This window comes from Oreochromis niloticus, linkage group LG14, assembly GCF_001858045.2.
Source record: "Oreochromis niloticus isolate F11D_XX linkage group LG14, O_niloticus_UMD_NMBU, whole genome shotgun sequence".
Lineage (NCBI taxonomy): Eukaryota > Metazoa > Chordata > Actinopteri > Cichliformes > Cichlidae > Oreochromis > Oreochromis niloticus.
In genome coordinates, this window is record NC_031979.2 from 139,845 (window position 1) to 163,524 (window position 23,680).

Genomic DNA, 23,680 nt, shown 5'->3' on the forward strand with positions numbered 1-23,680 from the left:
CCCGCTTGTGACAACAATATGTTCAGTTCACAGTTGAACTTTTTTCACTTTTTTTCATCACAGATTTTAGCGTCTTCACCCCTTTTCAGCACAAATTCCAGCTCTTTCAGCTTTTTTCAGCAAAAACCTCTTTTCAGCAGAAATTCTGCTGATTCACCTCTTTTCAGTGCAACGTTCTGCTTCGTCACCTCTTTTCAGCAGAATTTTCTGCTTCTTTACGTCTTTTCAGCAGAAATTCTGCTGATTCACCTCTTTTCTGCAGAATTTTCAGCCTTTTCACCTCTTATCAGCACAATTCACAGCAGCTTCTGCTCATTTCAGCTGAATTGTCAGTCTCTCCACTCAGAAGGATTCAGAATTAGTTTGGCTCAGTGAGCTGAGTAACCACTTCGAGACCAGGAGGGCAAGGTTCAAATCCTGGTCGTGAGGACATTTTTTTTCACCTCTTTTCAGTACAAAATTCAGCTTCTTTACCTCTTTTCAGTAGAATTTTTTTGCTTTGCACCACTTTTCAGCAAAAATCTCTTCTTCTTCACCTGTTTTCAACAGAATTTTGAGTTTCTTCACCGCCATACAAGTTTTTGCAACTTTTCATCTTTTTCAGCCATTTTCAGCAGACAGCTTCACCGTTACAGCATCCACACAGCATTTTCGCAGGAAATGCATCTTTTTCTAGTTATTATTATTATTATTATTATTATTATTATTATTATTATTTGTGGGCTCTTTTGGGATGGTTTGTGTTTTGGGGTTTTGGATACTGGGTTTCTGGGTTTGTGCTCCCTCTGTTGGCTCCTGGTGTTAGTGTTCCCCTGTCTCGTCAGGTTAATCAGGTCCAGCTGTGTCTCCCACCTGTGTGTGATTTCCCAGTGTCCCTCTGTGTATTTATAGTGTGTGCCTGCCTGTGTTCCTTGTCACGTCGTTTGTGTTCATCCTCTGCGTTACCCTGCGTACTCTGCTTTGCTCCGTTAACCTCTCCGTGACTCCACTATGCGCTCTCCCTGCAGTCCTCCTCTCGTGTTTCAGGTTTGCCGTCTATAGTTTAGTTTTCCCAGTTTAGTTTATCCTTAGTTTTGTTTTGCCATCCCCACTTTGTGTTCTGTCTTCTATAATAAATCACCCTGCTTCTCAAGTAAGTGCTGCATTTGAGTCCTCCTTCGCCACACTTCACACGGCTGCTGCCCCGGTCGTGACAGTCTGAGCGGGAAGGCAGATACAACTCCATTGACGAGGAGTATCTGGCAATACAGTGGTTGGTTGACCCTCTTCATTATTACCTCCTGGGCTACCCTTTTATCCTCTGTTCAGACCATGGCCAATACAGTGTCTCCATTGGAAAGCAAAAGTGTCTGAAACATTTAAAACTAACGTTCACGAAACTCCTGAGGTGTGTGCATGGGGTTCTTTGTGAGCTACAAGGGTCTTCCAAAACGTTAAGAATGTTATTTTATTTACTTTGTACCAAAGAAAGTATTTGTCATTTTAAGTAGAATGTAGTCAGGAGAGAGTCTTTAACTTACCCACCACAGCGTAGCCTCCTGGCACTATGGGATAGATAGCATGACCTGTATGAATGCCATCTGGGAACCAGAATGCCATGCATTCTCCAACCAGACGCCCCAAGCCTGCCCCTGAAATGTGGAAGGAGATAGAGATTCATAATCAGTATGTGGCTGTTTATCAAAAATCAGCAGTTCTTAGACTTGCAAGAATTTTCAAATATGTGCACAGGAAACTGAAATTGCTATAGCTTGAGCACCACCAGCCTGACAAAAATAAATTGCCAAGTCAAAATATAAAACTTATCTAAAACAAAAAAATTATGGAGTTTTGAAGTCATTATTGAATCAGTCACTACAGTAATCTAAAATAGGGTTGTCAAACATATGGCTCAGGGGCCAAAATGAACCTTGCAAAGACTCCAATGTGGTCCACTGGAGAGCTCTGGAAAATGAAGGAGTTCACAGATTTTAGTCTTGGAAAAGGCTGACTGGGGAACCAAGAACTCAGTCTCTACAGGACTGGAAACAGTGAGTTAAGTGTCTGATTTCCCAGGCTGGTGAACAGAAAACCCAGTGATATATTCTGCTGACTCAAAAAACGTAAAAGTCACCTTGAACATTTTCCAATTCTGAGACAATAATTTCACTTTGCTGTCAGCTTCACAAACACAAAAAATCATTGAAATAATCGCAGCTCAAAAACATTCTTGCACCCATATCTGTTATTCAGGCGGGGACAGCTGATGCCCAGCTGTTGCCAGTGCTTGTCCTGTCTTCCAATGTGAGGGCAGCAGTAACCCAGCCTACTGTACCTGTCACGGGGTGGAAATGGACAAGTTACTGTGGGTTTTTGGTGCATGTTTTGCTGTGTTTTACTTTAATATTGTACAGTGTTTTATTTTTATGAGTTTTGTTGCATGTTTTATTGTATTTATCGGTGACTTGTCCGGAAAGACTCCGCCCCTCCCTGATTATGAATCATATACACCTGCGAGGTTCCCGGAGGCCAATAAGAGGGCCTACCAGTCTACTGACATGAGGGGGGCAGAGACAGAGCGGCAGCGATGGCGTAGCGAATGGTGTCAGGCGGCGGCGCCTGCAAGCCCGCAGAGAGACTGTAGAGCTTGGCATGAAAGGAGGGAAAGCCAGCGACGCGGGGCGAGCGGTCTGACCGCTGCAGCAACGGGAGGGAGATACAGCGCCAGCGACCAAGGACGTGGAGCGAGCGGTCCGACGGCTGCAGCAACGGAAGCCCAGATTACGCGTCTGCGAAGAATTAGAGGCAGCGAGGCAGGCCAGTGCCATTTACCAGTCACAAGGAAGCGGCGGGCAGAGTTGAGAGCTCTGCCCACCCGGGGTAAGTCTTTTTGACTTGTCCCCTTTTAATGAACGATAACTCCCTAAAAGAGTAGTGACTGCTGCTGCCTTTCCTTTTTTAGCGCATCGGGGCGCAGAACGCGGAGAGGAAGGCGAGGACGCCGCCGGGTTCCCTCCCTGTATCGCTTCACCGGATTTGTGATTAGTGACTTTTATACCGTGGCGGACGCCACTGGATCTTTTAACGTTGTGTTTTATTGATTTTTATTGTTGTCCCCTGGCCAGGGCTGTTTTAATCTATTTTATTATTTTTTTTTTAACTGTTTAAATGTAATAAATTATATTTTATCCTTACAGTCTTTATTAGTGTGCTTTCCCTTGGCTGCCCCACTGCTCTGTCCGTTTTTAGGAGGGTTTCTCTCTTTTTTAACATCTGTGCAAAGAAACTCCAACCCTCCGTTACATAATTGGCGTTGTCGACAGGATACGGAGTTAAGAGCAGTTGGGTTAGTCAGGGGAATAGTAAAATTGATGATCTATGTGTATTCTGGTGCCCCAGTCTGGCTGTAATTTAAAAGGATAGACTGTTGGAGCCAAGGACTACTGAGCAGATGGGCATAGACAGTGTGCGCAGGTATGAGTGTTTGGCCACAAGAAGAGTGAATAAGGAATGTCCAACGTAGGTTGTCATGGGAGGTCAACTGCAAGTTTGCGGGACGTGGGCAGCAGTGCTTGGGATTAAGCACGAAACCTAGGTTAGGCCTGGAAGTATCCCCACAGTAGCAGCTAGGTGCAGTTTAGGACCTAATGACTCAAGGGTAGCTATGCTATGGGGACGTGAAAGGGATTGTTCGTTGTGGCATTTGACTGTATGGCACACTTTGTTATATTTTCGCTTGGGGGTAGGAAAAGGAACCAGACTCCAAGGAGGTCAGGACTGGAAGCTGGGCCTTAGCAGGGACTGCTAATCTTTCAGTGTGGGGGGATGTCACGGGGTGGAAATGGACAAGTTACTGCGGGTTTTTGGTGCATGTTTTGCTGTGTTTTACTTTAATATTGTACAGTGTTTTATTTTTATGAGTTTTGTTGCATGTTTTATTGTATTTATCGGTGACTTGTCCGGAAAGACTCCGCCCCTCCCTGATTATGAACCATATACACCTGCGAGGTTCCCGGAGACCAATAAGAGGGCCTACCAGACTACTGACATGAGGGGGGCAGAGACAGAGCGGCAGCGATGGCGTAGCGAATGGTGTCAGGCGGCGGCGCCTGCAAGCCCGCAGAGAGACTGTAGAGCCTGGCGTGAAAGGAGGGAAAGCCAGCGATGCGGGGCGAGCGGTCCGACTGCTGCAGCAACGGGAGGGAGATACAGCGCCAGCGACCGAGGACGCGGAGCGAGCGGTCTGACGGCTGCAGCAACGGAAGCCCAGATTACGCGTCTGCGAAGAATTAGAGGCGGCGAGGCAGGCCAGTGCCATTTACCGGTCACAAGGAACCGGCGGGCGAGTTGAGAGCTCTGCCCACCCGGGGTAAGTCTTTTTGACTTGTCCCCTTTTAATGAATGATAACTCCCTAAAAGAGTAGTGACTGCTGCTGCCTTTCCTTTTTTAGCGCATCGGGGCGCAGAACGCGGAGAGGAAGGCGAGGACGCCGCCGGGTTCCCTCCCTGTATCGCTTCACCGGATTTGTGATTAGTGACTTTTATACCGTGGCGGACGCCACTGGATCTTTTAACGTTGTGCTTTATTGATTTTTATTGTTGTCCCCTGGCCAGGGCTGTTTTAATCTTTTTTTTTTTTTTAACTGTTTAAATGTAATAAATTATATTTTATCCTTACAGTCTTTATTAGTGTGCTTTCCCTTGGCTGCCCCACTGCTCTGTCCGTTTTTAGGAGGGTTTCTCTCTTTTTTAACATCTGTGCAAAGAAACACCAACCCTCCGTTACATACCCAGTCTGCTCCAGTAGCCATGCTGGTCCCCAGGGTGAGGCCAACCAAGGCATGGTTGCCCATAGCAGTTCCGCGGGTGGAACTGCTATGCTAAGTCAAAATATGAGTTTTGAAAATCATTATTGAATCAGTCTACCCTACCTATTCCTTATACAACTGGGATTGTGTGTATGTGTGTGTGTGTGTGTGTGTGTGTATGTATGTATATATATATATATATATATATGTATAACACCCAGCACGCCCCTGCGGGCGGTTTATCCTTCAAGCTCGGGTCCTCTACCAGAGGCCTGGGAGCTTGAGGGTCCTGCGCAGTATCTTAGCTGTTCCCAGGACTGCGCTCTTCTGGACAGAGATCTCCGATGTTGTTCCCGGGATCTGCTGGAGCCACTCGCCTAGCTTGGGAGTCACCGCACCTAGTGCTCCGATTACCACGGGGACCACCGTTACCTTCACCCTCCACATCCTCTCGAGCTCTTCTCTGAGCCCTTGGTATTTCTCCAGCTTCTCGTGTTCCTTCTTCCTGATATTGCTGTCATTCGGAACCGCTACATCGATCACTACAGCCGTCTTCTTCTGTTTGTCTACCACCACTATGTCCGGTTGGTTAGCCACCACCATTTTGTCCGTCTGCATCTGGAAGTCCCACAGGATCTTAGCTCGGTCATTCTCCATCACCCTTGGGGGCATCTCCCATTTTGACCTCGGGACTTCCAGGTTATACTCGGCACAGATGTTCCTGTACACTATGCCGGCCACTTGGTTATGGCGTTCCATGTATGCCTTGCCTGCTAGCATAAAAATATATATATATATGTGTGTGTGTGTGTGTGTGTGTGTGTGTATACAGCTGTACAGTTTCAGTGTCCTCGATGGGTTGTTGGCAATTGTTTGTGCAAACTACTGTCAACCCCAGCAATCTGCTAGTAACCAAATCATTCACAATGTTTTTGTAGTAGTGGCATAAAAACCTCTCTGTTACCATTTTTGCATAATGACAGCAAGCAAGCAACTTCCCACAACCACTAGCTAAACCCTTCGAGAATACTTCTTTTGTCCACTGGTGATTACTCAAAGCTAGGCATGCATGACATTACTTGAACTTCCACTGGGCCCTCTGGACCCAGTGGAGGTGGTGAGTGACAGGAGAATGGCGGCTAAGCTGTCATCCCTGTTGGACAACATCTCCCACCCCATGCATGAGACTGTGACAGCACTGAGCAGCTCCTTCAGTGGGAGACTGCGGCACCCACGGTGCCGGACGGAGAGATTTCGCAGGTCTTTCCTCCCCACTGCTGTCAGACTCCACAACAAAGACTTTAACTGATCAAACACACACATCCACACATGTGCAATAATCTTCCTGGCATCGTTGTATTTTTTACTCAGTTGTATATAGCATTTGTATTCTATTTTTATCTTATTGTATATTTTATTCTATTTTATTCTACTGTATATAGTATTTTATTTTATTCTATTGTGTACAGTTGTGTACTGTATTTATTCTTATTTTATTTTATTCTAATTTTTGCCTCATAACTTTTGCACTGTCCACTTCCTGCTGTGACAAAACAAATTTCCCACATGTGGGACTAATAAAGGTTATCTTATCTTATCTTCCAGTAACACAGTGAGGAATCTGACTCAGAAAATGTCCTTCAATGCACATGTTAAACAAAATATAGGTCTGCCTTTATGCATTTTTTAAACATACTATTCAAATATTTTGTCTGAGTGATGTTGAAAAACAAATTCATGGATGTGTTACTTCTAGGCTGGAATGCTGTCAGTTGTTATTATCGGGATGTCCTAAAAACTCCCTGATAAGCATTCAGTTAGTCAGCTCTACTTTTAAGATTAGGCTTCAAACTTTCCTTTTTGCCAAAGCATATAGTTAGGGCTGGTGACCCTGAATCCTCCCTTAGTTATGCTGCCTTAGGTCTAGCCTGCTGGGGGAGTCTTTTCACCCCTGAGCCTTGTGTTAACCCCTTCAAATGTGTTTCATCTGTTCTTCTTCACAGAAAAACACACATCTTACCAATGACAAGTACTGGCATGAAGGCTCCATAGGGCACTGGCATGGTGATGGCCAAGGCACACATCCAGAACTAAAAGAAGAAGAAGAAGAAGAAGAAGAAGAAGAAGAAGAAGAAGAAGAAGACATCAACAGAAAGAACAGGGTGACATTTCAGGAGCTGCAGGGTATTATCTGGTGTGTTTCTAGATTCCAGCTCACCACAAGGCAGACCGCAGTCTAAAACCAGATGCTATTTTATACAGACCTTGATCTATTTGATTTTAATGCACGATTTCTGTTTTACTCTGCTCAAAGTTTTTTATATTTACTGTAGGGTTATTTTAATTTGCACAGCTTTTTCTATAGGCTTATTGTAGGCAGTGTGTGCACACAGGAGATGCACAAATTGGTCACATGCATTGCAGCTTGCATAGTAAATTGACTGAGGAAGTTTTCTCTGACCAGACATCCTTAAATTTCAGTTGAATACCCTTTGTCTAAATCAGGGGTCGGCAAAAAAAAAAAAAAATTGCTCGTACTCATGGTGCCCCGACATCAGCCAGTGCATATTGGGAATGGCATATGCACCGATCGGTTTTCTATCGCCCATTTGCTGGGAGTAAGGGCGCTCTCCGTTTCTGAGGTTGCTTGCGGCACAGGGAGGAGAGGGCGGGGCAGCGGGGGATTCTCTGGCTGGCTGGAGCAGCATCTAATAACCAACTCACAAAATAAAAGAAAATACAAACAAACCATGGCCAGGCCTTAGTCCATGGGGCCCGGCCGGGCACAGCCCGAAGAGGAGACATGGGCCCATCCTCCCGCAGGCCCACCACCCGCAGGAGGCGCCATAGGGGTTGGGTGCATTGTGTGCCGGGCGGCGGCCAGGAGTGGAGGCCCTGGCAGACTGATCCCCGGCTGCCAAGACTGGCAATAGGGACATGGAATGTCACCTCTCTGGTGGGGAAGGAGCCTGAGTTAGTGCGTGAGGTTGAGAGGTACTGGCTAGATATAGTCGGGCTCACCTCTACGCATGGCTTGGGCTCTGGAACCAGTCTCCTGGAGAGGGGCTGGACTCTGTCTCAGTCTGGAGTTGCCCCTGGTGAGAGGCGGCGGGCTGGGGTGGGTATTCTAATATCCCCTCGGCTTGCTGCCGGTACGTTGGGGTTTTTCCCGGTGGATGAGAGGGTTTGTTCCCTGCCCCTCAGGGTCGGGGAACGGGTCCTGACTGTCATCTGCGCTTATGGCAGTTCAGAGTACCCAGCCTTCTCGCGGATACAAGCGGCAGAAATGAGCTTCCTCCGAAGGGTGGCTTGCCTCTCCCTTAGAGATAGGGTGAGAGTTTCGGCCATCCGGGAGGGGCTCAGAGTAGAGCCGGATGCCTCCTGGGCGCCTCCTGGGTGAGGTGTTCCGGGCATGTCCCACCGGGAGGAGGCCCTGGGGCAGACCCAGGACACGCTGGAGAGATTATATCTCTCGGCTGGCCTGGGAACGCCGTGGTGTTCCCCCGGATAAGCTGGAGGAGGTGGCTGGGGAGAGGGAAGTCTGGGCTTCTCTGCTTAGGCTGCTGCCCCTGCGACCCGGCCTCGGATAAAGCGGATGAAGATGGATGGATGGATGGACAAACAAACCAGAGGGAGTGTTCGCCCAGGGCACCAAACAGGCTAGGACCGCCACTGTCCTCAGAAGTCAATGTTCCATATCAACCATTGCATTAGCAATAATGCTCAACAGTTCCACGCTATATAGAACAACTTTATAGAACTATATTTGTTTGCAGATGTTGGCAAAGTGCAGATCAGCTGTTTTAAACAAAAAACAAAAACAGTTTTTATCCAAAACAAGAACACCATAACAGCAAAGGAACTGTACAACAGAAAATACAAATGCTATTTATGGTCTACTCACAACAGTGATAAGGAAAAAATACTAAGGCATGTTTGTTAATACATATTAGTGTGATCTCTGGTCTCCCACTCAGAGACACAGGTCTCCAAGTGTCCGGGAGTCGGACGGCTACGGGAGCCGCTGAGAACATTATTTGTGTGATAGAAAGTCTGCTCACACAGATATGTGGAGCCAAATACTGTCAATAAGGCCTGTGCAATGCTCTGAAAACAGTTAAACTTGTCAGGTAGTGATGTCCAGCAGGTGAAAATGCACGCTCCGTGAACATGCACAGCTATGGATTCCAGCTGCGTTCGTAGTTCTGCAAACTTTGACCCCCACAGAGTTGAGCTTTTCAGTTCAGTCAGCTTCGATGTCCTCTGTGTCCAGCCATTTAAAGAGAGACAAATCCAGCTGCCCATTAAAGCATTAAATATAAATGTGGACCTCTGGATAAAAAAAAGGGGGGGATAGCACCCCGTATATTTATAATACATAAACCCTGTCAGGAATTGTGTATGAATTTAACATACTTTACATAGAATGACAAATTAATTTTACACATTATGAAAACTTGCAGACGGACACATTTACTAACATAAATCAAACCTACAGCTTTGTACATATATTTTCACCTTACCCTCATTATGGTGAAAAGGGCCAGTGTGCCGAAGACGGTGACTTGTGGGTGCATCCAGACTCGTGCGTTTCCAATGTAGTCAAACTCTTCAGCGATGCCGTCTTTAGTCCATGTGCGGTTGTCCAGTAATGTCACCAAAGCCTCATTCTGGGTCAGCTGGAAAAAAATTGGAAAATTAAACAAATGAATAAAATACAATTACTATGACTGTGACTGAGTCGGAGCCCTTTCACAGATAATAGGAACAGAAACACATGGATTTCCATGTTTGAGCAACTGTTATTCGTGTTTTTGTTATTATTTCATTCAAAATTCAGTGTTTGGCTTGAAACTCTAGAAGATAATTTCTAATGGTTTCAATATTATCCTGTGTAATCCACAGAAAAATGACAATTTTAAATTTTTTGAGTTGGTTGATGATGTATTTTATCATACAATGAATCACCTCAATATAACAAGAACTTATTGATATATCAATAATTTGGTATATCAATAATTAAATGATTTAAGATGGATAAAGACTGTTTTCAAACCATTCAACATGTATGACATGTAAATCTTCTTTAGATACATGGATTTTCAAAATTAGCTTAATTAGAATAAAGCCATTTAAATGCATAAAAAAACACCACTGAGAACCCTCCCCCCAAAACCCTGCACATTTTAAAAAATATTCTTTGATGTCTACTGTAATAACTGTAGAGTGATGACTATATGTAATAAAAATAATATATGCTTAATGGGCTTTGTGAACCTACCTCTCCAGCCATAAATTGTCCAAAACCAGAAGGAAACAAAAGTGACGAAATGAGGAAAGTGACCATTACTGGATAAACAAGACATCTAAGAACATAGACATATAACAGACAGAACAAGTAAGCAAGGGTAAAACAATAACATGTTTTAAAACCATAACATAAAACAATAAACAGGGAATAATGCGTGTCTAACAGTTACTGAGAAAACCATAGTTATTTATGCATCAGTGAAAAAGCAACGTAAAACCAATCACTATATAATATTTATTTTTATAGGTACATTTTTTCCTTTATTTACACAAGTTTGTTTAACTTAAAATAATACACTTACAGGCCACCTTGTTAGGTATACCTATGAAAATTATTTTTAAGGCAAATATCAAATTATCCAATCACAAGTCAGCAACTCAATGTATTTATGCATGTGGAGTTTAGAGCTTTACCATATCATTCTGTCAATCTATGATTTGTCATTTATTCATTTTAAATGAATATAAGAAACAGGAATTTTGTGCACAGGTTTGAATGTATTTAGGATTTTCTCTAATACATGGGGTCGAAAGTATGCAGAGAGGGACACAAATATACATATGCCCCTATTAATATTTGGTCAAATGTGTTTTAACAGTTGAACTTCGACTAGACTCTTGGTAGCTTAACTGAAATCTATAGCTTGACCACATGGACAAGCCAAATGCCCTATGGAGAAAAGTATTAATGTCTGATGACCAAACATCGAGCTGGCTGGCTATAATGACAAGTGGTATGTTTGAAGGAGTTAATGTGAACTGCACCAACTGTCAAACATGCCCTGGGTCTGTTTTGCTGCGAGTGGTACTGGTACATTATACAAAGTCAGTGGAATAATGAAGGAGGAGGACTACCTCCATATTCTTTAACTTCACCTGAAATCAATAGCCAGATGTATGAAACCTGGATATAGCCCGGTGATCCAGCAGGATAATGATCCCAAACACACATCAAAACTAGTTTTGGAATGGGTAAAGTGGGCTAACATTAGGAGGCTTCAGGAAATGCTTTCCCAAAGTCTCAACCTTCAAATTTGGGTCCATTTTATTATGTCTGACTGTGCTGTGCAGGCTTCCAGAGTTACATGGTTAAATTATAAGTAAATTGTAAGTGAAACTATAAAATGCATTTTCTGAAGAAACTGCAGTGTGGATGCTGATACCTGAATGTTTTGAGCTGAAAGGAAATAATTGCTGAATGTTAAGTTAAAAATGTTGAATGAGCTGAAAAATACAGAATTTTTCACCTGAAAACAAAAGTGCAGAACTGTTGAAAGCTGACATTCACTCAGAAGAAGTTGAAAAGTAGTTGAATATGTTTAAAATGTGCATTTGAAAAAGTTGAGTAATGACAAAAGAATATTTAGAGTCAGAAAATATCTGAATGAATATTGAAACCTCATATTATTTAAATGAAATGTGGGAAAATCCACTGAAGACAGGTAAATGCTGTAAGTTTTAATCATCCAGTCAGAAAAGATTATTCTGAAAGTCATCATCTGACTCCAACTGCCCAGATCGGAACCACCTGTATGCAGAAGACAAATCCACCAATGAACAATAAGCTTGAATTTAATGGGCCAACCAGATTGCTCTATCCAGTTGGCCTACACTAACTACTAACTAACTACAAAACCCAATTGAATCTGCCTTGGTGCACTTGTTGAAAAATTGCATATAAATCCAAGACCCTAACTCCTGTTAAAATCATTTTTGAACAAGGATCTCGAGGAATTCTTCTGCACAACAGAGTGTTCTTTATGTTCCTGCTGTCAGAAATGTGGTCACAGGAGCGATTTAAAAAGTAGGTTCTTTCCTGCTGTTGAGACAAACTCCTGACTGAAAATATAATGTATTTATATGGGTCAGTTAGAAGGTTATCCCTCTACTTGGATCCACACAGTTTAAAAAGTTTACATCTCTGAGCTTTGAAAGACACACTGTTGGAAAGAGAACAACGGTGGCGAAGTTGAATGATGATTTGAAGGGTCTCCCCATTGAAATACATGGTAAAGTTTTGTTGAATAAAGTTTAAAATTTAAAAATATAAAAGTTAAAAATGAAAAAAATAGAAGCAGTAATGTCCAAAAGAATAGGAATCTAACGGTGGTAAGCTGAATGGTGTTGAAGTAGTAGGAGTACAAAAAACTTACGGAATATATAATAATAATAAAATAGAATAATAATAAAGAATAGAAGAACAATACTGTGGATGCTTAATCAGCATCCACACTAATTACCAAATGCTAGAAGGTTGTCTCATTGTTGGGGTTTCTTCTCTATTATTGTAGGAACTTTAACTTGCGATATATAAGATGCCTTGTGGGGACTGTTGTTTGGGACTATATAAGCAAAATTGAATTGAACAGTAGTTTATCACGAACAGCATTGGAAAGAAGACAATGCCTTTCATCCAGGTTTCACTCATTAATACTGCTGAAGTAGTAAATACTAAAGTAGCCTGCAGTATTTACAGTGCCCTATTATATAGATTTAGTTTTTTTCTAAATTGTCATAAATTTATTTTTTTTCAAAATTCCTTGAAAAATTGTGACTGGAATGGTCTGATTGTTTCAGAAACTGCTGACGTAATAGAACTAACCCACACAAACATCTGTGGGGTTCACAGAGAATGGTATGAAAAAGAGAAAGTATGCTGTGAGCGGTAGTTCTTTGGGTAAAAATGCTTTGTTGATGCCAGAGGTCAGAGGAGACTGCTTTGAGCTGGGAAGAAGAGAACAGTAGCTAAACCCCCCCCACTTGTTACATCCAAGGTCTACAGAAATACATGTCTGAATGCACAACATGTTGACTGCTGAAGCAGATGGGCTGCATCAGTTTTCTTGACAAGTTAACATGTTTGTCATAAATTTGCAACAATGCTTTGCATTCACTGCCTCATATTAAAAAATCCTAACTTACTTTTTCATGAGGAATGTGTTGAAGAGCTTCTGTTTCTTGATGAACTGGGCAATCCGTCGGTTTAGGTAGACAAACAAAGCCCCACCAAAACCACTGATAATACTGCAGAAAAAGAGAAGGAAGTTAATGCCTTGGAGACATTAAGAAATATGATTTTTATATTGAGGGACTAAATCTTGTTCTGCGGTTTTGCAGAACCTCTGCCCATCTTCCCATCACAGAAACTGCCTGGATGAGATCTTTTCATTCTTAATCTAAACTAATCACTTGTTTTTCCAACCAAGAGAATTGAGAATTATCGCTGCTATCAACTTCAACATAAGCTGTTGCTTAGCTCCTCCACAACCAATGGCTAAACAACACACCAATAAACACATCAAATGCAATTCTGAGTTGTTTGTTCTATTTATTTAACCATTACACTGTCCAAACCATAAATCAGTACATGGGATACAAAAGACCCAAATGCACAGACTGCACAAACATACCAAACTGCAAACCAACAGAATGCTGCACCAATTATCACACCAAATTGCAACATCAACCCACAGAATCAAACTGCAGTCAACAGAAAGTTTCCCCCATGCTCACCCTATCTTTTTCCTCATCAAACACCAGGTGAGGAGGTGAACAGGTGAGTGCACCCACCTGTACTGTGTAATACACACCCATGAGTCACGCCTCACAACAGTTTACCCATACAGTGACACCCAAAAACCAACCACCCAAAAAAGAAAAAACTGTCTCGTACATGAGCTAATGTGTTTCATGAAATATTAACATATATACATTTGATATCTTTCAATGTTAAATTGTGAATACAATATTGATTTGAGATTTGCTAATAATTGTATTTCATTTTCATGTGTATTATACACAATTCACAATTTGAAAAGTGTCTATTAGAAAATGTAAGTTTTTAAAATTCAGTTTATATATTTTTGGAAAAACTAATACATTGTGTGATTTTGTTTTTGTTTTTTTTCTTCATATGGGCTCAAATTCTGGTCATAAATATTTTGTACCTATAAATCAGACTGCGCAGTTGTGAACTGAATTGTAAACCAAAATATCTAAAAGTTTTATCTTTGTGCATCCTGCGCTCAAGTTCCCTCACTTGACTGTGTTTGGCTGTCAGAGGGGCGCCTTACTGAGCTTCAGGTCCTGGAAGGGTAATACATTTTGAAGATGGAGGACAGCAACAGTGCTTCCGGGGCACAGGTAAGCATTACTTTATGGTTTTGGAATCAACTGATATTTTTGTAAACCAGTTAAAAATGTTATAAATAAATATTAAACACATTGAAATCCATGTTAAAATGTAAAACAATAATGGTTAAAGTATTTAGAAAGAATTTGTAATCATTGCCAAAGGAGTACAATGTGTTTAATACATTTAAAAGTGCATTTGCTTTATGTATGATTCATTTTTAATTTAGTAAGGTTGTTATCCTGTTTTATTGTGAAGAGCTGTGTAACAGGAAGCGAGAATGTTTGTGATGGAAGGAGGACAGAGAGAAGTTGTGACAGAAAGTACAAGAAGTTTGCAAGTGTATATATAACCTTGACTATCTGATTGACAGTCTTTGTCGATGTGCACATTTGTAAACTGGCTGTAAGAAGCTGGGGATGTTTCTGCTCCTAATCCACTGTGCAGCTGCACACTTTCTTTCTTTCTTTTTTTTCCCTGTCCTGTTTGTTTCTTTAGCCGTCAGAATTTTTGTGTGAAGGCCAAGAAAGATACCCAACGGATTTACTTTACCAAGTGGATCATCACAGCCTTGCTGTATTAGTCTTTTTCGTCAGTTGTTATTATTATTTTATTTTATTTTATTTTATTAAGTTATTACAGACGGGACAGACATCACTGGGGGATAGGACAGGGAGAGATAAAGAGAGGGAAGGAAAGAAAAACAGGGGAAGAGGGACAGTGAGAGAGGACACTAAAAACAATCACCTGGATCACCGGCTGAGAGAAGAAAAATGAAAAAAGAGAAAACAAGCAAAAAGAGAGCAACATATTAAACACAACACCACTGCAACCCACTTAGCACTTAACCTAGCTAAGCGTAAATAACATTAAATACTGAATTTTCAATGTTATTGTGCAGCAGTCAAGACGGACAGCACACAATGTGCTTTGAGATAGCAGCCAAGAAAGGTGTAATTTGTGCCTGTGAACAACTGTGTGCACACCTGTGTGGATCAGCGCGCTTGTATTCAAAAGGTTTCTCCATGTAACGATCTGCTAGTGGGTGTGGGGAGCCATAGCCCCGTCCCTCAGGGCATGAAGCAGGCATGGAGGAGATCCAGGCCCCAGACATCCAGAGGCCCCAGAGTGTGAGAGCCCAAGGAGGAGCTGAGGAGGGACATCTGTGCCAACCTCCTGGGAAGAGCTGAGGAGAGCCCCAGACGAGGGGTCACTCAGCAGCCACGGAGTAGAGGCCAGCTGTGCTAGAGTGGACTGAGCCCCCCACCCCCGGATGGAGCCTGACCGAGCCACGGGTGCCAGGCTCCGCCAGGCACACCACCGGGAGTGTGCCCCCATAACTTGGAGAGCCTGAGATGTTGCCAGAAGGGCGGAGTCTAAGACCCGACCTGACATATAGACACAGACGAACAGGCACACAGACACAAACGTGCATTCCGACCCTCATGCACACATGTACAAATACTCAGCACTCACCCAACGTAAAGACAGACAAATGGACACTGTACACACAATCACACTCCCCAAACATACTCTATACCAGGTACCCTCACCCCCACAAGGGGAATCCGCACCTAGACCCAGGAGATGTTACCCTTTTGTCATGGTCCGGAGTTTCTGGTGTGAGAGAGGAGTAAATGACGCCAAGAGAGACTGAAGAGGAGTGAGAGTGATCCCCTGCTTTTCCCCGTGGATTCCCTGGAGCCCTAATTCCTGCACGCTTGTATATAGCACTGAGTCACTGTCACACGCTTCACCTGGTGTTTGTGAATAAAACCCTCTGTTCTTCCTTTGAGCAAGGAGTCCTGCGTTTGAGTCCCCCCAGTGACCGTTACTTCTTTTCCCTTTGATGGAGACATGGGACATGGCAAGTAGCCCCTCCCTGGCCTCCCTGGGGCCAGCGCCCCCGCTGGGCACCCCTGCTCTCTGGAATCCACAAAGTCTAGGGGGCCCACACTTTCTTTTAGCTGAACAGCCTGCCCCATCTTGGAAATGTATGCTGATCACTCTGCATTCAATACATAACTGTTTCCCTACAGAAAACATGCCTCTGAAAACATGACTACAGAGCCTATACATGTAGAAATATTAAAAAACGTCTAAAATTAGTCTTAGTTTTGAGTTGAAAAGATGTCCACAGGAACCACATTTGGACTATAAATAGCCCGTATACTGAGGTCTTACTGATGTCACACTAAAAGTATAATAGATGTGAAAAAAGGTCAAAGCCTGGCATTACAAAACAAACCCTTCAGTGGACCAAAAATGGACGTCCAAATTTACTTAGAAAAGATGTCACTTCAACATCAATTTACGCTCTCCCCTCACCCCCAAAGACTCAGCAGGAAATGGCTGCCCCTCTCTGAGACTTGTTCTTCAGGAGGTTTCTTCCTGTTAAAAGGACGTTTTTTCTTCCCACCCTTGCCAAGCACTTGTCATCTGATTGCTGGGGTTTTCTCTCTGTTAATGTAGGGTCTCTACCTCATAATATAAAGCACTTTGAGGTGACTGTTGTTGTGAATACATAAATAAAACTGAATCAAACTTACTTAAGCAGTGCTCCTTAATAATATTAGAATATATGCGGCAATCATAATATGTTGGAATATCTGTCAGAACAAATGGCTTTTAAATGATTGCTAAAAAACTCAGTCAGCAAAAAGTATTTCGTATGCACATCTTTTTCCTGATGCTTAACTGATGAGTTGGAACTAGTGGGTATTTTTCAATTTTACTATTTTTAAAGCAAATTTTAGCATTTCAGACTTAAAGATGGAAACTTACCCAAGAAAAGCGAAGGCAGGAATCTCCTTGAGGTCAAAGGGAAAGTCTACCTGGAAATGGGTTCTAAAAAGGGCTGTGACGGTCTCTGGTGCGAGAGAAAGCAAAAGGAAGAGGACAACTTAGTGTATCACTAGATAGTCATCAAAACCTCGAGGTGCAAGTATCCAAACTTTAGCAATAAAATTAAGTATTACAGATGTTGAATAACTGATGGAAAATGGGGAGTAAAGCTAGTTTCAGCTCCTCCCTTATTCAGTAGGGCTGAGCATAGTGAGCAGCTCTCCATGCTTGATTTAGAAGATTTTTACAATGGATGTCCTTTCAGATGCAACAGGAATGTGGTGTATGTCTTGTCCCAAAAACAAATGAGGTAATCTATGATTTGTTAGGTGAATGCATAAAAAATGATCCTGCTGAAGTTTATTGAGAAAGTACTGAGCAAACCTCAAAACCTAGCCATGTTTTTTCATACTACACAAATAATGGGGGAAGAACTCTAGAAACTGAAACTTGCACCTCCGCTGTGATTCATTTTGCTGCGTTTACTTTAACTTTCTCTCTTAAATATACTATCAATATACAAATCACAGCTACATGTATTAGTAACGTGGAGACACATCTTCATTTGTTTATGCGTTCTGTGTTCAGGGGTCTGGTGATTTAAGTGCTTGACTACTTTTTAAATTGACATTTTTTAAAGAGACTACATCTGTCAAATTAGGAATTCATAAGTCACACCAAAGTTAGTAACTCCCAACAAGCTTTGAGTCCACATTTTCCTGAATTCATAACTGCAAACAGCCTGCAATTTAATTCAACATAAATTAGCACTGTTGTATCTATGAAAGCAGTAAGGTTTCATTTAATGATCAATGCTTTTTTTTTAAAGTATTAAAAGGTGTGACACTGTGAATTCCTTAAAACACTTGGTAAAAACATACCTTCATCTTTGTACCACACAGCCAATACCCTGAAAAAGAAGGCAGCGATGGTAACAGAAAAAAACCCTCTCCAATAGCTCCTCACAGCAAAGAATGTGAATGTTACTTCAATACTGAAGAGCACACCTGAAACACACAAACAACACAAGGCATGAGCATTGGAACTGACTTTTAAAATATTCAGAAAGTTAAACTGACTTTTCAAAATCCCATCTTGCACTTGTGTAATGCTGAAGAACAATTTTTTCTTTTGTCTGTTGAATTTGCTAGCCAGCATCTTCACTCAGATCTCAGTGTCATTTACTTCCAGCTCATCTTGGGTACATTAATTCATGGCGAGCTGTATATATACATGACTTAACAAGAGAGGCTCAAAAAAATCTTGAAGCTGAAGAAATGGGCACTGATACATAGGCATGAAAAAAGAAACCCTCAATTACAAGATAGCTTGTGAAACATTACTGAAACTGCTCCACAGATTTCAGCAATATAAACCTTATCATATTACATGTTATATTACACTGCTCAACTTAAAGCCTTAACAGTGTTTACAGATGTAGCTTACTACGGAGTGTTACCACGTCACATTTGATGAACCTCACCTCCTACGGGCGCAGCAAGAACGCAGCCAACTCCCACAGCACAGGCTGCTGCTAGCATCTCTCTGTACCTGGACTCATTCTGAAATCACACAGAAGTGATTACATCTCAGCTTCAGAATAAATAGATGTGGAATACAGAAATAAATAACCTACTCACCATTTAGGCAATATTGAATAGATTAGACTACATTAAATTAGCTACAATTACAATGTAACTGTAAGAAGGTGGAAGATCATTTTAAGTGTTTATTATGAATAGTGGTAATTCTCTGCTCAAAGATATACTGTATGAAATTGTATCTTCCTTTGCTTTGAAGGTAAAAAGGTTCGAAAAATAAAATTGTAAAATATGATAATAATAAGAAAAATTCTTTATTTAAAAGGGACAATGGAGTTTAACATAGTCCAAGTATAAAACATGAAACTGATGTTCTGCACACAAGTTTATAGCTATAGTATGTTATACTTTCTTACCCCCACATAATCAAGCGTTTTTGGCACATCTGTTTGTCATGATCCTGGCTTTTCTCCCACCTGTTTTGACGTTACTCTTGTTTTCAGTCTGGATATACTTTTGCATAGGTTATGTTTTCATTTTGATCTTGTTAGTTATTAACTTTTTCTTGTCCTCCTATTTCCCTCAGGTCTAGTCTGTGTTTCTGTTTTCTCCTGTGTTTAGTCAGTTTTGTCATTGTGGTTTTACCAAATTTGTCAGAATCTCGTGGTGTGGTGTTCCAAAAAAGGCATTGGAGCTGATCAACACTTGTAGATTAATTTATTCTTCAAAGAGCATGCAAATTATAACTAAAATCTTCACCAAACCATAGATTGCTTCTGAATCAGTTTTCAGCTTATAAGCAGACAATGTTTTCTCACTCATCATCAGAAATTCATCACAACTTTGGAAGCCACACTGCTGCTTGTATTCTTTCATATTGTGCTCCTTAAGTGTAACAGTATGAAATAGATATGAAATGCTTCTGGATGTAGCCCCTGTGTACACTGACCGATGAAAAAAGTCAAAGTTTATTTACATACCATGTTTTTAAACAACAAAAGGTTACACAAAGTATTCATTAAATAGAAACAGTCACTAAAGCCAGTGTAAGGAGGCCAGCATAGCTGCAATATGATCACACTGCTTCTTTCCCATGAAAAGGCGAGCTCTGCATTTTGATCGACTTGGAGGTGATGAGGTAAAGATTGATTAGAGCCAGCATGTAAAGAGTTAGAATCATCGAGATGAGAGCAAATGAAAGCCTGAATTACTGTCTCTAAGCCGTGTGGTCGGAGGCAGGCCTTCACCCTACTGAGGAGACTCAGTTGAAAGAAACTTGTCTTAACAACAGAGCTGATCTGTTTATTAAATTTTAAAGCACAGTCAAAAGTCACACCAAGGTTCCTTGTAACCAGTTGACAATAAGACACTAAAGGACCAATAGCACTGTCATACCCGTCAAACGGGTTGGGACGCCCAAATAAAATAATTTCTATCCATAAGTTTCTCTCCAACCATAATTGTACATCTCTGAGACAGTTCACTAGTGCCTGCATAGAAATATGACTGTTGGTTTTTATAGACAAAAATATGTGTAGGACATTTGCAAAGCATTAAAAAAATAAAATCAACAGTAGATGAATTCAATCACATGAGAAAGAAAAAGATGTAAGACTCACCTCATAGATTCCTCGAAACACAGGCAACTTGCTGAGGAGAGCTCCACACAAACTGGCGATGTGTACAAAGGGAGCCTGACAGAAGGAAAAAATAAAGGCATAAAACAGGTTCTCTAGCTGCTGTTTGTTGGGAGACAGTCTGTCAACAGTGAGAAAGTCTGAGCATGTGCACATGAACATTGAACATTAAAGTAGAACTGACAGGATTGAAAGTAAGAGCAACAAAAATGTGATGCTAGGTTTAAAAGGCACTGCCAGGCCTGTGCTGAATATAAACTGAGGATTTTGCTGCAGTAGTGTGCAATCAGAAGGGCTTGAGGAGTGTTTGTATGCGCGAGTGTGTCACAAAACAGTATTTTCCTGCAAGGCTCTATTTAGCAACTGAATACTTTTTGCTGCAAAACACTAAGAAATTGTCACCTTTACCCCATTATAGACACAAATTAGCCTAGGAAAGATAAACACCTGCATTGAAAGGTAAAGGGATGTAAATATTCACAGGAAAACAGTCTTCCTCCACATTTTACACATGTTGCAGTTTTTATGCCAGTTGCAGAATATGAGAAGTGATCCCAGGTGAAAATCTAATTTAAATAAAAGAGATTTCACATAAATGGTTCCAACACTTTGCTTTGATTTACTCTGTGTGGGTTTCTAAGGACCAGCTATGGTCCGAGTGTAAGCCCGTCTTCTGAGTGATCTTTACTGTTTATTTGGATATCTTAAAAGCCGCCATTCCATATTAAAAGGGCTGTCTCTTAGTGGTGGTGTCTTAATGCTGTGACTCACTGAAACCGTGCAAGTCAACAACAGTAGAATGTGGATCAAAACTTCAATTTTGTTGAAAATCAAAACTAAATGGGATTTTGCCTCACAAAAACTCACTGATAAAGACATCTATCTTTCAGAATATTAGATCCTTCAAACTACCGAGTAATTATTCCCAGTTTGACGGTTTGGATGGTAACTGCAGACAGACACAGAAAATGGACGCCTACCCACACTAACATACAATAGTACATGTACATGAAGACATTTAAAGAGTGTGCAGCTGATTTGTGTGTATGCATCTATTTTACCTCTTTGCCAAGGGGCATACCGCTACCCAAGGCAAAAGCGAGACTGATGACTTTAGCCACGAAGGTCCTGAAGGTGAGGTATTCTTTCAGTAATACTCCTCGTAGAATGGTCTTCATTTCCGAAATCCCTGAACCTGTAGGGGACAACAACGGGCTCTTACAGCTGACTGAATGTCAAAACTTTCTGTTAGACCACAAAAGATTATTGTTTACATTACCAATGAACAACAATGGACAAGAATTACAGATTTTATTTTAATGGAAAAAGTACTAGGTAATTATTGGATAATTTTAACAATTACATTAAGATGAAACTGACTTTGATCAAAATGTTAACAAATTGACTAGGTTATGGCAAAGGCTCCGGCCTCAGAGATCTTCTGGCAGAACTGAGACAGTGTTTGCAGAACTTCAGCGTCTAGCAAGCTCTACTGAAGAGGAGGAGCCATGAAGGGAAGTGGCAGGTAAATCAAATTCATCAGTTGAACAGACAACAGCAAACACACGTGATCTCTTGAAAATGAATCTCAATGAGAGTTTTACGTGAATAAAAAGTGCTTGTGTGCAGTTTGTCGCACAATGTGTTGCTAGCTAGTCTTTTAGCTAGATTTAGGTTACATCAAGTATAGCAGAGATGAATTTGAATTTAAGATGATGATGCTTAGAGTCACTGAATTCCAACTTTATACCAAACCATATGTCTTGTATAAAAATAGTGGAAGCAGTACAGTGTCAGTGTAGGGGAAGGACATCAGCCAAGATCCTGTTGAATTCAATTGTGTACATCCAGAAAAAGCAGCCGGTCAGCTGTACACTAATAAAATCTGAAGCTTACATTAGAAATTATTGTCAGTTGTGATTCCTTTTCATACGGCGAGACACTACATAGATTGTAGTGTTCCTCCACCTGTTGAATCCCACTTTAACCACTGAATTTTCTTATTTTATTGTGTAGGTGTGGAGGCAAAGTTACCCGCCACCATGTGGCCAACTGAAAATATATATATATTTTTTATTTCTTACATATCAAACTAACCACAGTCACTGGAAGCAGAATTCAGCTTTGAATAATATTTGTATTCTTATATAGTAGTATTGTTTCATCAGTATATTAATATAGCACAAGGTTCAGTTACCTTGAACAAAAATGGTTAGTAGAATTATCCTTCAAAGAGATACTTTTACTTTCTTTCTTTGAATACATTTGAGATCAAGTACTCTTTCACTTTTACTTGAGAAATGAACTTTTTTCAGTACTTGAGGAGTATTTTTTTTTTTTTTAAATATTGGTGTCTGTACTTCTACATAAGTAAAGAAAGTCTGTACTTTTGCCTCATCTGTTTACATACCAGCAGCCTGCGGGGAGACGATCTGGGTGAAGCCGGCAGAAAACATGATGAGAGCAACAGAATAGCCAACCCAGCCCAGGTACTGCAGGAACCCATTACTGTCCAGTCTACCATATATCCACTTCTGTCCTGTGGACACACAAACCAGGCCCAATGTGTAAAACCGTCCTCACAGATTTACAGTGCAGTTACAGACTATAGACCTATATAACAAAATTGGAACTGACAGGTCTAGGTTAGTTTCCCTTTCTGAAAGTATAAAACACGCAGCTGAAGAAATGTATTTGAATTTCTCAACCTGTGAGATTTGACATTTCTGATGAATTTCAAAAGTTCAGGTGTCTAATTTCCACTTTCTGGTTTGCACAGTTTTCTTACTTATTATTCCCTTATCCACCTCTCTCCTCCCTGGTTATTGTCCCCTTTGCTCTCATCTTCATTACTTACTCACTTCTTTACACCAAACTTTTTTTTCCCCCTTTTTACACTTTTAAATACCTCTTTCATTCCTGTCTACTGTACCTTCTAGTTTTTATCCCTTGGAGAACCTTTAACATACAAAAAAGAGTTACTGAGCTGATACTCTAATGATAAAGCTAATGTTAATGACCCTCTGAAGTGCCTTTTTGTGCGCCGTGGTGCAGCTGGAGAACCACACACAGATGCAGTAAGTCAGCACACTTTCAATGGAGCAGTGGTAGAAGACAATCAGCAGCTCCTTCTTCAGGTCCATTTTTCTGAGGATTCTCAGAAAATACATCGTTTTATGCTTCTGCACTGAGAAGCAAAATTTCCAGCTTAGTTTTTCTAAGTTAAGAGAACTCAAATAAACTGAGTTGATCTGCTTTTTTGAATAAATAGTACTGGTAACTTTCTTAAACTGAGTTCTAATAACAAAGTGAGAAAAATTGAGTTCAGTCTACTTAATAATTTTAATTAAACACAATATCATATTTTACAGACAAACTATAATCTGTATCTCTGTTTGTCAATTTTGTTGGTTATGAATCTAATGTGGA

General features: G+C 41.1%; 1 protein-coding gene across 2 annotated transcripts in view; it reads right to left on the minus strand.

Moving 5' to 3' along the window:
- LOC100699530 (chloride channel protein 2) overlaps positions 1–23,680 on the minus strand; it is a 56,770-nt gene that overhangs the window by 21,887 nt on the left and 11,203 nt on the right. For both annotated transcript variants that reach the window (XM_003459762.4, XM_013267378.2), the window contains 11 exons: positions 22,662–22,790; positions 21,313–21,446; positions 20,234–20,308; positions 18,557–18,635; positions 17,955–18,080; positions 17,014–17,098; positions 13,020–13,121; positions 10,069–10,153; positions 9,311–9,466; positions 6,808–6,877; positions 1,521–1,631 (listed from right to left, as the gene is read on the minus strand). In XM_003459762.4, coding sequence (XP_003459810.2) covers positions 1,521–1,631; positions 6,808–6,877; positions 9,311–9,466; positions 10,069–10,153; positions 13,020–13,121; positions 17,014–17,098; positions 17,955–18,080; positions 18,557–18,635; positions 20,234–20,308; positions 21,313–21,446; positions 22,662–22,790 — 1,152 coding nt within the window. The remainder of the gene's footprint in view (positions 1–1,520; positions 1,632–6,807; positions 6,878–9,310; positions 9,467–10,068; positions 10,154–13,019; positions 13,122–17,013; positions 17,099–17,954; positions 18,081–18,556; positions 18,636–20,233; positions 20,309–21,312; positions 21,447–22,661; positions 22,791–23,680) is intronic.